This window comes from Leuresthes tenuis, unplaced genomic scaffold (genome assembly GCF_036924035.1).
Source record: "Leuresthes tenuis unplaced genomic scaffold, fLeuTen1.0.hap1 SCAF_3, whole genome shotgun sequence".
Classification (NCBI taxonomy): domain Eukaryota; kingdom Metazoa; phylum Chordata; class Actinopteri; order Atheriniformes; family Atherinopsidae; genus Leuresthes; species Leuresthes tenuis.
Window position 1 is genome coordinate 183,410 of NW_027325357.1, and position 17,028 is coordinate 200,437.

General features: G+C 42.6%; 1 protein-coding gene across 1 annotated transcript; it reads left to right on the forward strand.

Annotated features, from left to right (window-relative positions):
• On the forward strand, positions 1 to 17,028 carry LOC140302838 (protein SSUH2 homolog). Its single transcript, XM_072381346.1, has 12 exons — positions 1 to 98; positions 5,876 to 5,971; positions 6,055 to 6,145; positions 6,230 to 6,359; positions 7,969 to 8,029; positions 9,024 to 9,148; positions 9,226 to 9,288; positions 11,215 to 11,294; positions 13,191 to 13,283; positions 13,361 to 13,466; positions 13,781 to 13,888; positions 16,083 to 17,028. Exons 1-12 carry the CDS (start codon positions 74 to 76, stop codon positions 16,215 to 16,217), a joined length of 1,113 nt encoding a protein of 370 aa, XP_072237447.1. The 5' UTR covers positions 1 to 73; the 3' UTR covers positions 16,218 to 17,028.

Here is a 17,028-nt window from a genome sequence, read left to right on the forward strand (position 1 = left end):
GTCACGCCTCAGCTGCTCGTTGTTCTTACTTAACCTCACGGAGCTTCTTTTCATTCGCTTTACGACCGGAGAAATGGACGAAAAAGACGAAGAACTCGGTGAGCATGTTTAAGAGCTGACTTTCAAGTTAACCATAAAGTTTTTCTGCTGCGGACTTTTGTTTCAACCCGCGAAAGAAGCTTTAAAGACTCCTCTGCTGTGGTTGAAGGCGGCTGGAATGAGACCCTTTCCGGTGTTATGCCGAGTGCGTTCCCTTTCGCGGGAGCGCGCGTTTACCGTGTCAGGTGTGGGTGATAAGATTTATCCAATAAAGTTACCCTGATAATGTTGAGCTAACAATGGTGTTTCATTCGCTTATTTTAGTTAATCCGATAACTGCACAGCTCAGAGCATCTCTTTCACCTCTTATTTTATTATTGTACAAATATTTCAAAGTGAGGACCCTAACTAACACTTTTGTAGTAAACCCGAAAGACTGTTTGGGACATTTTCTATGAACAATCTTTACTCCAGATGAAATGATCTAAAAATGAACCTAAAACTATGAAATCTGATTATTTTTATTTTAGAGACAATTTTGTACTGAAATCATCTGTAAATTCAGTGAGATAAAGGCATTATGATGTAGTTCTGTGACTCTCTTTAAAGCATGTCCAGCAGGGGATGCATTTCTCTCTGTGTCTGCGCTGATTTAAGGCTGTTGAGCAGTGTGAAGTACGTAGAAAGTTTGTCGTTGTTACACCTTTTAAACCTGAACTTGAGCTGTTTTCAGACACCACTTGCTGCTAAACACCAGGTGAGTTTATCTCATGAACTTCAACTGTTTAGAATTTAGTAATAACAGAAAAACACAATTCTCCTTTACAAGTAAACTTCCTGCATTTAAATCTTATTTAAGTTGTATTTTCTAAAAATAATAGTATGATAATGATAATAAAATTGATTGAGCTTTATATATATATATTAAACTATAGAAATATATATTAAACTATAGAAATAGGACACGCCTCTCATCACCACACACAGACTGAACAAGTGGCTGATATGAAGAGGTCCTATCAGTGGTTAGAAAGAGTTGGTCTCAAAGACGGCACAGAGGCACTAATCATGGCAGCTCAAGAACAGGCTCTGGGTCCAAGAGCAACAGAGGCAGGACCTCACGTGTAAAGATGCCTCTGAGCCAGTCCGGCACATTGAAGAAGGGTGTAAGATGGAGGCAGGTACGGCATCCATGGATCCCCATAACCTCCAAAGGTAGTGGAGAATGACAGAGTGGCACTCAGATCCAGACTGACCAACACTGATGGATATAGATGTACCAGGAGCTGAAGGAGGATGAGAACATCAGAGCTCTCATTGAGAAGAACACAGTTTAATGAATATCTAATATACTGAGGAGCACCCTCAAGCTCCCAGAGGGCCGAGTGTGGAGCTTTCTTTAGTCTTTTATTATAGATAGATGGATGTAGATATGGGGGTTGAACTACTAGAAGACCTCATTGAGGACACCTGTAAACCTGCCAACCGGGTCCTGAAGAGTAAGCTGGACGGGAAGAACAAAGTCTGAGCCATCGATGTTAACGCATCAAATCCATTTTCTATACGGGTCGCGGGGGGCTGGAGCCGATCCCAGCGAGAGGCGGGGTCACCTGGACGGGTCAAATCAAAGTACTTTATTAATCTCGTAAGGGGAAATTCTCTTTCTGCAGCAACAAACAGTAAATACACATAATCAAGTTCTATTATAGACAACAAAATATAGGATATGTGAAAGAGATATAAATAATAAGAATAAACATAACTTCACAGAATAAAGTAGTTATTAGTAGTCAGACTGTGCAAACTGTTTCATCTGTGGCCCAAAGGAGAACTGTTTAAAGGTCTGATGGTGAACGATAAGAAAGACTTCCTGAACCGGTCTGTTGCAGAATGAGCTCCGCTGTCCCTGCAGGGTTTTATGGAGGGAAGCTTGTCCGTGATGGAGAGCAGTTTGTTCAGTGTTCTCAGCACTGACTCCAGACTCCAGAAACGTCTCCAGTTTCAGTCCAATCACTGTGCCAGCCTTTCGTATCAGTTTAGTGATGCTGCTCCCCCAGCAGGCTACAACAAAGTAGATGGAACTTGCCATCACTGTTAGAAGATCATTGAAGGATCTGAGCTTCTGCTGCTCCTCCCCTTCTTGTACACAGCGTTGGTTTTGGTAGTACAGTCCAGTTTGTTGTTCAAGTGCACACCTAAATATCTGTAGTCCTCAACAACTCCAGCCTCCTCGCTCATGATGTCAACAGGCTTGCTCTTGACTGGTCCTCCTGAAGTTGCCACCATCTCCTTGGACTTGTCCACTTTCAGGAGCAGGTGATTCCGGTTCACCAGTCCACAAAGTTGTCCACCAACTGCCTGTACTTCGACTCCTGCCCATCCAAAATACACACAACCAGAGTGGTGCTGTAAATCAGAGGTGTCCAGGGTGAACAGGAGTCGAGCCAGAACAGGCCCCTGTGGAGCTCCTGTGTTACCGAACACCACATCAGACAGAAGAACTCCCAAGAAGATCACTGCGGCCTATCTGACAGATAATCAGCAACCCAGGAGACAGTAGATGAGCCGATACTCATCTCCAGCAGCTTCTCACACAAAAGATTTGGCTAAATGGTGTTGAAGGCACTGAAGAAATAAAAAAACATGATCCTCACAGTGTCTCCACCTCCATCCTGGTGACAGTGAGCACGCTGCAGCAGGTTGATGACAGCATCATCCACGCCCATACGAGGCTGGTCTGACGACTGGTCTGAAGGCCAGATGGGTTGGTTTTCTTTGGTACCAGTACTCTGCAGGATGTTTTCCATAGCACCAGTATCCTCTCCTGCAACAGACTATCAGGATATCAGACAGCTGGGCTGCACAGGACTTAAGGACATGCCATCAGGTCCTGCTGCTTTGGCATGTTGGAGTCTCTCCAGCTGTCTCCTCATCTGGCCAGATGTCACAATTATCCAAGTACATATGTGAATGAATGGAATCACTGGCCCAAAGCATGTCACACCCCGGTACCATAGGTGGCGCTGTCCCCATTTCAGCTATCGCTAATAGAGCCACTTCCTGTTGACCTCCCATCCATGAACTTTAAAATGTTCCTTCAGCTGGTTCAGCATGAACCGAGTCTGCTCTTCTGTCCTGGAGTGCGTGTTGTTTCTTACCTTCTCCATCGCGTTCAGTTTGGATCGAGTTATCCCGGGGTCTCTATTTGATCGCAAGTGATCCGATCCGATCCGATTTCTTGTCAGATTAAGGTGTCGACATGAGCTGAATAACTCAGTCTTATTGTAATTTAGCCTTTAATCCGATCCGATGGCGCGTTCTTAACGCACCTTAACCCTAACCGCACAGCCTGAGGCAGGGTCAGGTGTGCTCTGATCTTCCAAGCTAGGGCAGGGCTCTGACTCTGTCTGCATCTGCAACATTAGCACTCAAAGAGCCAGTGTCCCGTTCTCCCGAGTGGGACAATTAACAAACTGGTGGAAAGTTGGGAGAGTTGAGTCCAGTTGCACATGCTTGAAATAAATGTGCTGAAACATAAGTGCTGCTAATGTTCAGGTGCACTGCTGGTAGGGAGAATATGTGGGCAGATACCGACTGGTTCAGCCTTTTTCTACTTCCTTTAATATCATTGAATCAATAAGATATACACTATAAAAATAATGGAACACTTAGTATTTTAACCCTCTCACTATCTTTGAGCACAAATTCTTTCAAACAGATGTATTAATCGAATGTTTTTATTTAATTTTAGCCTACTCAAAATGTATGAGAGTCCAAATAAAATAAAGAAAGAAATGATTTTAAGGAAATAAATAGATCCATACAATAAATATAGGAACAACAAATAAATCAATTAATTTCAATTAAAATGATAAATACAATGTAAAAGTGAGATTAGTGAATTATTTTGGTATTTATTTTATGAGCATTTCTTATAATCTGAACTTGTTTATTTAAACATTTCTATATTTTTATACTTATTATTCTAACAGTTTCAGTCCATCTGGACTTTGATTATTCTGGTTCAGATTTATTTATCCTTTCAGGGTGGTTGGTAGATAAATATACTAATGAACAACGTATTCAGAGGGCTGCATAGAGCAGGAAAAGGCCACGGAGAGTTCAAGGGTTTTTGATATATTGTCGAGTTAAAGTCTCGGTAATTAAGTCAGCTTTGTTCTCATTGTTCAGGGACCTGATCTCCCTGCTGTTCTCACACTCCATCCATCTCAGCCTAGATCTCGTTGGGGAAACACCTTCTCGCTGATATTTTTATCCCACAGCCAGAGGTATTGTCCACAGTGTGACATAAGCTCACTGACTCTGTTCCTACTTTTATCTTCCAATCAGCTCAAAGAACATTCAGAGGGGTCTGTGCTGTTGGTTTGTTGGGCAACAGAGTGACGTCTCACAGGTGGATCGGACACGGAGCTATTGTGCACAAAATGTATTAATAGTACAGGTACACAAAGTTGAATACAACCCTGAATCAGATGTAGGTGGGACTGTATGGAAAAGAGAAAGAAACAAAAGAATAATGGAAAGATATTTTATGTTTTGTCTCATCAGCTTCATTTAATCTGTGAACAAACATCATTTCTACACCTCAGACCTGCAGCATCCCATAAAGTCAGTGAACCTTTTCCCACTTTGTGTCCTTCTGCCAACACTTAAAGCCGTTCTGACTCTGAGGAAACCAGGTGATGCAGAGTTCCAGCTGTTATTTTGTCCCATTCCTCCTTAAACAGGTCTTAAGGTGTGCAGCAGTGCGGGGGGGTGGTTGTTTCTCTGCTGGGGACAGGTCAGGACTGCAGGCAGCCAGTCCAGCACCCGTACCTCTTCTTCCTCAGCCAGGCCTTTGGACTGTGGCAGAATGTGGTTTTCCATGGTCTGCTTGAACAATGCTGGGACGTCCCAGGAAAAGATGTGGCCTTGAAGGCAGCACATGTTGCTGTAAAATCTCAGTGAGCTTTTCTGCATTAATGCTGCCGTCACAGAAGTGGAAATGAGCTTTGCCCCCTGATCCAACCCCATACCATCACAGAGCCTGGCTGCAGGGACTGGCTGCTGACAGCAGGCTGGATGCTGCTTTTGCTCTTTGCTCCATTTCTTCCACCAAAGATGTGGAATACTGATGGGTCTGACCACAGCACACGTTTCCACCGTGTGACGGTCCATCCCAGACGCCTCCGAGCCCAGAGAAGTGGACGAGGTTAACATCAGGCTTCTTTCCTGCACAGTAAAGCTTGTGAATGGAACTCTGTATTGTGGTGCTTGACAAAGGTTTCCACAGTAATCCCTTGTCCAGGTGCTTCTATCAGCTGCTGATGAATGACGGTTCTTGATGCAGCGTCTGAGGGGTCAGAGGTCACGGGGTCCAGCTTACGGGGCCCCTCCCTCCTGTTGATGGAGCTCCTCCCCCTATCTCTAAGGCTGAGCTCAGCCGGGTTTCAGCCTGTGTTATACAAGGACTGAAGAGCAACTCTGGTACCCCTGCACCCCCCCAGAATCCCTTGAGGAACACGGTCATAAACCTTCTGAGTCCACAACCACATGTAGACTGGATGGCCGAACTCCCATGATCCCTCAGTAACTCTGAGGGTAAAGATCTGGTTCACAACCACACGGCTCCTCCTGAATCTGAGGTTCGGTAATCAGTTGATTATATTTTCTACGTCACAATAAATCCCCTCTTTGACCATCTCTGAGACCTCCGACAGACACTGACCATCTAACCAGAGCCTGGCGTTCATTACCTGCGGGTTACGTCTCAGACTGAGCTGTAATTACAACCATCAGCACAGAAACAACATCTTCCTTCTTCTCATCTCCTCAGGCTCATTTGACCCTAACATACCAGAGGAGGGACCGTCGGCGCCACCTCCTGGCTGGTTGGAGGTCATAAATGGATACCAGGGTCATAAGGGAGGAGGTGACTCTCATTCAGCTTCTTTTTTTTTTGTCAGCCTTTCTTTCCTTCAGATAATTTGTTTCCATGTTGGTATTAATGTTCAGGCCCAGAAGAAGATGATCCATTGTACCCACCCCCCCCTGCCTATAACCCCCAGTATGAAGTCAACAGGAGCACCTCGGTGCCAAGTATCATGTAATCGTCACTTCAGTTGGTTTATTTTAATGAACAATATGAATGTATGACTGGAGAAAAGACTGAACGTGCTTTTTATTGCAGCGTTCCCTCGGTGTCGGAGGACGTGGCCCGAGACGCCCTGCTCAAGTTTGTGGAATCAAAATGGAAGTACAGCTCCAAACCTGCCAGAAACCTCACTTTCAAAGAGCTCCAACCCATCACAGTGTACAGGGTATGAGCTTAACTTACACAGTAAACCTGTTTCCTAGTTAATTACTAACCAACATGATGTGTGAGTCCACCTGATGGTGTCAAAATGATGTCAAATATTGCAATTTACAGTACAACAGCTCCTATTTCAGCTCTTTTCACAGCAGCCAGCTTTAGCGTGGAGCTACTCAGCTCTGCTTTTTTTTTACATTGTTGGTAGTTTTAACGTAAATTTAGAGACAATGTTCACATATTTTGACTGGCAGATTTATTCCCAAATACATTGGAGTTGGTACTGATTCCTCCTTCACTCACCACTCTTAGAGGTTTATTCAGCTGTTTTATATTGTAGGTAGATAAAATCGTATCTAAGTAAACTAACTTTGTGTCGGTCTTTCCTGGCAGCTGGAAGTTTTTGATTACTTCACTGATGGAGAACAACATTAATCAGGTTCTAACTTTATAGTACAGCTTTGCAGGATGGAGCCTCTTTATGGAACATTTCTTTTTAATATCCATCATAAATTTGAGCTTGGATTGAGATCTGAACTGTAGAACTTTAAACCCTCTTTGCTCTGTAAAAAGATGCATCATCATCGTGAAAAATGAGCTCAGTATCACCAAACCTCCGTCTGACTGATGGAAGGAGAACAGAGTCCACCTGAACACCTCCTCTGGTCCTTTCCATCAGCCCATATCATCAGAGATGGTGGAAACCTGCTGGTTTAATCTTTCTCTGTTTCATTGGACCAAACTAAAGCTCCAGCATCGTCTCCTTGGTGATTCGTCTCTGAGTCTCACCTCCATCCACAGTCTGGCTGCTTCTCTTCAGCCGCTCTGAGCTGCTTTTCTTCTCTTCAGGTGTTACTGATGCTTTACTTTGGCGTCTCTGGATGGAAATCCCATTTCCTTCAGCTGGTTTCTTGCAGTTCTCTCCCACAAACATCGACTCCTGTTTCTTTAGTTGGACAATTTCCATTTTCAGACATGTTGCTCTGAGTTTTCTGTCCTGACTCTTTGACCTTCAACCTTCCCGTTTTGTTTGTACTAACTTTAGTTAGAGCTGAACTTTTGCCCCACTCTGGGCTGAATTACCTTCTGGCAGGACTTTTCTAATCCTCTCCATTGTTTTCACTGACAGCTCTCGGCTTTCCTGTCAGTCAGCAGCTGCAGGAGCTCATTAAATTCTCTTTTTGTTTGTTTTTCATCAACTTGATTAGAAAAAAGGTCTTTTATGACTTTAATAATTTTTTAGGTATGTTTTAGCACAGCTTGGTGAAAACTCTCCCTGTGTTGCTGTTACACATTCTGCTGGAGTGTCTCAGGCTTTAAAAACAGACGAAGCTCAGATCGCAGATGAGCCTGATCAGCAGCAACAGTGAGGGTCACTGGCTGGTTAATTATTTAATGTTAGAATTCCCATAAACTCAGTCACAAAACACGCTCTAATGATATATCACCAACAGTATTATATAAATGTAGATGTGCCATCCAGCTGCTCACCACCCTGAGGGATCGAGTCATTTAAAATACTGAAAACTCATGATCTCAGGTGTGTTGAGTTGCTTTTCAGGCTTTAATTCTCTGGGAATGCATTAGTTACTGTTTTCTGATTCCTTCTCCTCCGGCAGTATCAGCTGGAGACCTACACTGAGACCAGAACCAGCGCCTGGCAGTTTGAGCCCTACAATGGTACGATTTCCCACGAGCTTACAGGTTACTCACAAATTAAACATTTAATAAATGACAGAATTCACATGGAGAAAATGCCTGTTAGATCCACATGTGACACATGTTTTATATTATTTATATTATTATATAAATTAGTCTCTCTTGACAAATGGCAAACTGGATAAACAGGAATCAGGACTAAGAGTTTCCACCCATATCACTGCATCTGGCGAGCTTTATTCTGATCATCTGAACCATTTTCCAGTATTTTATCGCATTAAAACCTATAATTTGAATGGACTAGATCTGGTATTTCACGATTAGTGAAGCAATAAGTTTTAAAAGTGATAAATGCTCAGGTGAGCAGTGACTGAGTGGAGTGCCCCCCCCCCTCTGTTATTGGACTCCTGTGCTTGTCATAAACGCCACATTCAACCATGCTGAGACGGGTGTTTTGCACCAGGCCAACTGGAATAGTTCAGCGAAGTATTGACTTTAGGGGATGAATACTTTCATACCCTGTTTCTTTTTTTAAAAAATGGTTTCAAAACTAACCAAAAAATAATAATTTCACCTTTCATGTGAGGCATTTTCAACTTTATTCCATTTGTAATGCAACAAAATCAAAGAAACGTCCGGAGTTGATGATACTTTCTCCAGGCTTAATAAATGTTCTCACAGTGACCAGACTGACATGCTCCAGCTGGGTTGGCATTTTCTTCACTGGTTCGGATGCTGCATTGTTTCACCTGCAGGAATTTGCTTTTAAAGCAAAGTATTCTTACAAAACTGTTACGATTTTTATTTAAAGAACTCAGGAAACTGATGTTGGTTGTTAAAAGATTTTCATAAAGCCGAAGTAAAGTTTGAACTTCAGGCTTTTCTGGAAAATATTCTCTGGCTTGTCTTTGAGGTGTTACATTATTTCAAATGTTCCTATGTGGCATCAGGCTTCAAAGTGTGAAAAAGGTGAAGCTTTAGCCGGTTACTTACTTACTTCCTGCGGTTCCAACAGGGCAGATGGTCGATGGTCCTCAGTACGGAATGAGTCCTCCTCCGTGGGACATCCCGGTGTCGCTGCCTCAGAGATACACTGACAGAATGGAGAAGATCAGAGTGCCGCACTCATCGTTTGTGAAGGTTTGTTTGCCTCTCCTTTTTATCTCCGCCTGTCGCTGCCATCATCCAGCAGCAGTCAGCTGTTTTTGTGTTTTTAGGTGTGCCACAAGTGCCACGGCTGTGGAAGGACCCGCTGTGCTGGCTGCTTCGGCAGAGGCCAGGTGAGATGCCTCTTTAAGGTTCATTTTAAGGGCATTTTTCATTCACTGATGGGCTTCATTCAGTTTAATTTAGTGATGCCGGCAGTTAATCCACAAATGACACACTTTAGAAGTTCTCCTACTTTAATCATATCATTTTTCATGTGTCTTTGCTTCTTTGAATAAAACTGGAACCAAACAGGGTCAGAGGATTTACGAACGTATTTCAGATATTCTGTCTTGAGGAAACTAAGCAGGAAGGTCATGAGTAGCTTCTGCTCTGCCTGTGGTTGGCTGACTAACTCTGAACTGATGAGTCAGCCTAACTAACTCAGTCCACTTAGAGTAACAACTGCTGAGAAGGGAAGAAAATTCTCCTCCCTAACAAATCTAAGCTCATTTTATTAGTCTGACAGGAGTGAGCAGAGGCTGGTTTGGGATGCAAGGAAACGTCTTTTAGTTACTCATCTGACTGTGATACATTATTCAGAAACTGAAACTTAGAAATAATAATCTATGGTCAACACCTTTTTAAAGAATTATCTTTCTTTTTTCCATGGAAGGTTCGTAAACTAATAGTCTGAAGAATCAGATAATTCAGTAGTAGTTTATGTTGAAGCTGAATGTTTGGGCTCATCCTGCTGTACCATCAATAAATCTTCATTTATTTTGGATAAAAGCGTCTGATAAATACATATAATAATAATAATATAATGTAATAATAATATAATAAATACATAAACCCATGATACGATTTGTCATTAAAGTCTCCAAGAAATCAAATGTTTAAGTATTTTTACGTGATATGACAGTCATCAGGCTGTGTTAAAGGCTGTTTTATTTATCTCTCAGAGAATTTGGCACATTTTGTACTCTTTAGCTTCACCTACAGGTGGTAAGGGTTAGGGTTAACTCCAACCCTAACCAAACAAATCTCCAAAGCAAAACCTCGTGGTGCAGAGCTGGAGACCAAAACCTTTTGCAGTCAGTGTATTTTTATTTATTTTTTTATTCATTTTTCTTTGGTACAAGACAACATAAATGCACCAACTGGGCACAACACCTATAACATGGGGAGATCTGGGTGTTAATTAAGACCGAGTCAGCATAAATACGGTGTAAACACATAGAGACGCCCCACACCCTTCAGTCAGTTACACATCGTACTCACATATATATTCACATAAATACACTCCCTGCCCAGCATGTGTCTTTATATCCCACACCTCATGGGCACCTACAGCTAAACCAAAAAATATAAAGATGATGCACTTGGGAAGGGAAAAAAATGTCTACATTTGGAAGATGTGACCTTATTAATGGTTTGCCGATTATACAAAATCAGGTCTTAAACTTGACCCATTTTGATCTGTTTTCTTCGAAAATATCAATTTGTTTTCTCAGCCTAAAGTGATCCTCTCCATCATGTAAATATTATATCAATCCATTAATTTATTGTTGGTTTGTCCTTCTTCAGCCATTTTCTGGTCAAGGCCTTTTTGCCTTCCACTAATAAAACTCCTAACAGGTATTTATTTATCCTGCTTTATGTATTTTAGTCCATTCAGATCGCAGTCGGTGTATTTTAACAGTTTTAGGGTTCACAAACTTCTCTGTCATTGCTTTAAATGATGCTCCACAGCTTGGGATCGAACTATCTAAAAGGGTCCCATGAATCATCAACAAAATAAACTAAAACAGTTTTAGTTGTTTATTCATAAATGGGTTTTATTAAACTCAGCTGCAGCAGTTTTTCACTGGTGGTTCGATCCCAAACTTTCTAATGAGCCCCACAGTCGAGCTCCACTGGGAACAATCAATCTGCTCCATAAATGTGATGTGATGTCATTTTTTTGTTTATAAGCATGTGTTCTGTCAGGAAACCTGCAGAAAGTCTGGCAGCAGCTCATCATCCTGTTGGACTGAAACTGTGACGTTGTTTTGCAGAAGCGCTGCACCTTCTGCCACGGTCACGGTCGGACCAGGAACAAGCGCTGTACCTCCTGTCATGGCCGAGGTCGCAAGAGGTGGGTGTCCTCACTCTGCTGTCCTTTTTCTGAAGAGTCGGGGGTTAGAAACATTGTATGTTTACATGTTTATGCATTTGGCCGAAGCTTTTATGCAAAGACTCACGCTGGTAGCTGCAGGCCTGCATTAAAGGGGCCCCGGGGCCCCGGGAACACGTACTGATGATACATAAGACAATGCTTCAGGAATCACTGCAGTACAACTGAGACAAAACATACTTTTAATGTCAAAGAAATGTCAAAGAAATGTACACAGCTCTGCATGTCTCTGTACAGAAGTGGAACGAACAAACTCATATGAGCGCTTTAAGTTCTTTTAGAATACACAGCAGGACTGTTTTCTTCATCCTGCTCCTGCTGAATTTCTGACCATTACCGCCCACAAAGTGTGTTACACTCCCGAATTTATGCCCGAATTTATGCCCGAATTTATGCCCGAATTTATGCCCGAATTTATGCCCGAATTTATGCTCGAATTTATGCCCGAATTTATGCCCGCACAATAATGGAAATGCATTGATTTAGTTTCTTCTCCTGCAGGAGGAAACACGTCATTTTATAGGCTGCTAATAAAGAGATTCACGAAGAAGTGAGAAACTTCTCCAAACTTCTTGCCTTGCTTTGTGCTGTAAAGACCTTCTTTGAGCTTCCTTTCCACATCATTTAATAACATCCTGTCGCTAGGATGCATCACGATTTTTTTTAGCCGCCTGCTCCCACGAGATTTGAGGTGGGACCCGGTGGGACCCGGTGGGACCCGGTCTCTCTCACACCCAGAACGGTCACACAGGGAGCATAAATGTAAAAAAAACCCACCTTTACTTATGAAGGATGTGTGTTTGTAATAACCCGAAAACACGGTGGCTTCATGACAAAAACCTGGATTTCAAAGGGTTTCAGACATCAATCTGTTGTTTTCCTTCGCTAAGAAATTGTTTGGCTCTGTATGTAAGAATTTAACTAATTTTTAATTGAATTAATTTAATTAAATGGATTATGATTACAGTGAATTGGACTGTATCACTGAAGTGCTTTGAGGTGACATTTGTTGTCATTTGGCACTTTATAATCAAACTGGATTGAATGGAACAGCTGATTCGTGTTAAACTGACAGAACTTCTGCTTTTATAGAGCTGCTCACACTGACTGAGGATCAATAATCAGAGCATTGATCAGTTAATCGGAGCATTGATCAGTTAATCGGAGCATTGATCAGTTAATCAGAGCATTGATCAGTTAATCAGAGCATTGATCAGTTAGTCAGAGCATTGATCAGTTAATCAGAGCATTGATCAGTTAATCAGAGCATTGATCAGTTAATCAGAGCATTGATCAGTGAATCGGAGCATTGATCAGTTAATCAGAGCATTGATCAGCAGCTCCTGGCTGCTTCTGACCCTCTTAGTTCCTGCAGGAAGGGTTCACTTAGTTTCTCACTCACTGCTTCAGTTTTTGTTCAGTAAATCAGGACACAGTGATATTTGATGTGTTGTTACTCTCAGGTTGGATTTACTGAGTTTTATCACCTGCTGAGAACCAGATGATCCCTGATCCATAAAACCTTAAAGTTGGAAGCGTGTGACGCTCCTCTGCATCCCTACAAGTCTTTACCACTCAAATGATAAATTATACTATTCTCATAGTGATTTATTTTCCTTTTTGACTCTTAAATGCTAACGTTAATCAATTAAGACATTTTTTTAAAAATAAAAATGGTCTTAAGTCTCATTTTCAGTGAGGTTTGTCCAGGATGCTGCGAGTGTGAACAGATGTCACATTCGTACCTTCTGCTTTTATGAGCTCATCAGGTCATTCTTGGACTCTCCCTGTTTGCTCTTCTTATCTGATTTCTTCTTTCAGTAACTGTTGATCTGCTGCTCTCATCTCTCTCTTCAGGTGTTTGAGTTGTCGCGGCGACGGCTACAAGACCTGCTCAGTTTGTCATGGCGCCCGGAACTTGCTGCATTTCATCCAGCTCACGGTCACATGGTACGAGAGTTATGCACAGAAAGCCTGGATTTCGTCTTCTTTATGGAATTGGTTTTGTCTGCTTCTTGTGTTTTAAGGAAAAACAACGTCAGTAATTTCATTCCCGACCGCCAGCCGGACTTCCCTGACAAGAAATTTGAGAAGGTGTCCGGAGACCCTTTCTTCATTGATGAAAACGTGCTGGTAAAACATCTCATGCTTTAACTCGCCCTTCAGTCCACACCAGGTTCTTTCCACTGAACATGAACAACGATTCAAAACTTTCTGCTTCCAGGAAACTTTGAGGATGATAAACTGAAATCTGTAAAAGTTTTGAACGCTCATCAGGGCCAAGTGAATTTGCTGCTATACTTTGACTGATTCTGACACAAGTTAGAGAGGAAAAGGATGAAGGTTTAAACTGTACGAACTTTATTAAGGAGGAAACGCTACAGAAGAAGGTTTCTGTTTAATTCAAACTGAAATCTTCAGCAGGCTTTTCCTCCTCTGTCCTGCAGGTGTATCCTATCCAGGGCTTCCCTGACCAGGAGATCTGTGACATTTCAAACAAACTGATTAACGAACACCTCCATCGCTTCACCTCCACCAGCCGCATCCTCCAACAGGTGCAGAATTACTCATGAGTTTGCACAGAAAACGTCTGTCTATAGAAATCTGTTGATGCAGTCCATGGATGAGCATTTATTGGGTTTGGGTTAATGTCAGTGTTCATTAGTGTTTGTATTTAGTTTGATTTTGCCAGAAATCAGACTAAAATACCGTATTATTGAGCTGCCTTTTGTCAGGGGCGTGGTGTAGGGGGAGGACCCAGGTGCAGATCTTATCTTATCTTTATTTAAACAAAGACGAGAACAAAAAGCCGGTTATCAAGAACTAAACTGTGAAACAAAACAAGACAAGACTATGACTGTCAAAGCGTGAAAACGTTGCATGGAGTGAGGATTTTTGCCCCGAGCTGTAGAAATCCCTCCGTTAGCTCTCCTATAGCCGCAAGTAGCCACATAACAGAGCTCTGAGCTAACAGAGCTATGAGCTAACAGAGCTATGAGCTAACAGCAGCTATGAGCTAACAGCAGCTATGAGCTAACAGCAGCTCTGAGCTAACAGCAGCTATGAGCTAACAGAGCTATGAGCTAACAGCAGCTCTGAGCTAACAGCAGCTATGAGCTAACAGCAGCTATGAGCTAACAGCAGCTCTGAGCTAACAGCAGCTATGAGCTAACAGAGCTATGAGCTAACAGCAGCTCTGAGCTAACAGCAGCTCTGAGCTAACAGAGCTATGAGCTAACAGAGCTCTGAGCTAACAGAGCTATGAGCTAACAGCAGCTATGAGCTAACAGAGCTATGAGCTAACAGAGCTATGAGCTAACAGCAGCTATGAGCTAACAGAGCTATGAGCTAACAGAGCTCTGAGCTAACAGAGCTATGAGCTAACAGAGCTATGAGCTAACAGAGCTATAGCACACGTTCATTCATTCATTCTTCTTAAAGTATTGGTGAAATAAAGACAGATAATGCCTTATTTAGAGGCTGCATCCTCTAAGCCCCGTTCACTCCGTTATATGGATCTCCAGTTATCTAAATATCTTCTGAAGGACGCCGACTTTCACCAAACTGTTCTCTGTGAGCAGATGAACGTATTTCATGCCAGAAATAAGGTTTAAAAATACCTTAAAGAGTTCCCCTTTAACTATGGGATGTTTCAGGCTCACCTGAGCCATCCCTAACTATAAGCTTTATAAGAAAGGAAAGTTTCAGCCTGATCTTAAAGGTAGAGAGGGTGTCTGCTTCCTGAAGCCAAACTGGCAGCTGGTTCCACAGAGAGGGGCCTGATAACTGAAGGCTCTGCCTCCCATTCTGCTTTTAGGGGCCTGATAACTGAAGGCTCTGCCTCCCATTCTGCTTTTAGGGGCCTGATAACTGAAGGCTCTGCCTCCCATTCTGCTTTTAGGGGCCTGATAACTGAAGGCTCTGCCTCCCATTCTGCTTTTAGGGGCCTGATAACTGAAGGCTCTGCCTCCCATTCTGCTTTTAGGGGCCTGATAACTGAAGGCTCTGCCTCCCATTCTGCTTTTAGGGGCCTGATAACTGAAGGCTCTGCCTCCCATTCTGCTTTTAGGGGCCTGATAACTGAAGGCTCTGCCTCCCATTCTGCTTTTAGGGGCCTGATAACTGAAGGCTCTGCCTCCCATTCTGCTTTTAGGGGCCTGATAACTGAAGGCTATGCCTCCCATTCTGCTTTTAGGGGCCTGATAACTGAAGGCTCTGCCTCCCATTCTGCTTTTAGGGGCCTGATAACTGAAGGCTCTGCCTCCCATTCTGCTTTTAGGGGCCTGATAACTGAAGGCTCTGCCTCCCATTCTGCTTTTAGAAACTCTGGGAACCACAAGGAAACCTGCAGCCTGAGAGCAAAGTGCTCTGTTGGGGAAACATCCAACTGTGAGATCTTTAAGATATGATGGAGCTCGGTCATTAAGAGCTTTATATGTGAGGAGAACTGCAATTAATTACAGGTGAACAGTTAATTACTTGGATTTGATTTGATTATGATTACAATGAATTGGTCTCTTATTGGCTTGACTGTATCACTGGACTTGAGATGACTTTTGTTGTGATTTGGTGCTTATTAAATGAACTGAAATCATTTGAATTGACACAGAACAACACAGTTTCTCAGAGAGGCCTGAAGCGATGATGTAGACTGGATTTCCCGGGCCCACGTTCTCCATGAGTCAGATTCTGCTGAATTTGAGTTGAAACGAGGCTGACATCATGTCCACCTTCTGTTTCTGTCCACAGCGTCAGACCATCGAGCTGGTGCCGCTGACTCATGCTTATTACCATTACAACGGCAAAGACTACAGCTTCTTCGTGTTTGGGATGGAGAACAAAGTGTTTACCCCCAAATATCCCTCTGCCTGCACTCTTTTGTAAGCACTGTGGTGTCAATGGGAGCTTCACAGTGTTCACATGGCAGCCATTTTAACTTGGAACAGGACAACAGCAGGTGTGTTCAGGAGGTCACCGAATATCATGCAGCCCCCGTATCACCGCTGAGCCTCATGTGCACAGTGGGTCGGATCAGTGGAGTTTTAATGTAAAATCTGCATTTAGTGGTTCTACAGGGAGCAGAGAGAGGTTCAGTTGTTTTATATTTTACTCGTGTCACTACATTAATACTAAATGATTAATCTCTTATATGTGGAAGTATAAAGCTAAAGGCCCTGCAGGTGTTAAAGGTTTAATGATGGAGCTGATCAGGAAGCTGCTGCAGTTGCATCAGATCCATCAAACAGATTTTACTTCTTTACTTCAGCAGACTTTTTCTTTGTTTTTGTCCTTGCTGAAACAACAGAGTTGTGACGTCTTTTTAAAGACTTCAACAGTGACATTTGGTGGCGTTTAGTTTTGCTTTTAGTTTAGCTGACGTTGGTTCAGACTTTCATGGTACCAGAAGATCTTCTGACTCACGCCTTTAACCCTAAACATCAGAAATAACCTCAGATTTAAGCTTATTAACATGCTGTAGGTGCATTTTTAACATACAGAACTTAAACTGCTGAAAGAGCTGAAAGTTCATTTCAACCAAAGAATCTCTGCGTTTCCCCTCAGGTGGAAGTTAGAGAACAGGTGATTGAGTCCGTTCAGGTGTGATAAGCAACAGCTTCTGAAGCGTTATAAATCAGGAAGTTTGCCTCAGCTCTGATCAATGAATTAGATTATCATGGAAAAACAAGCCTGTTTA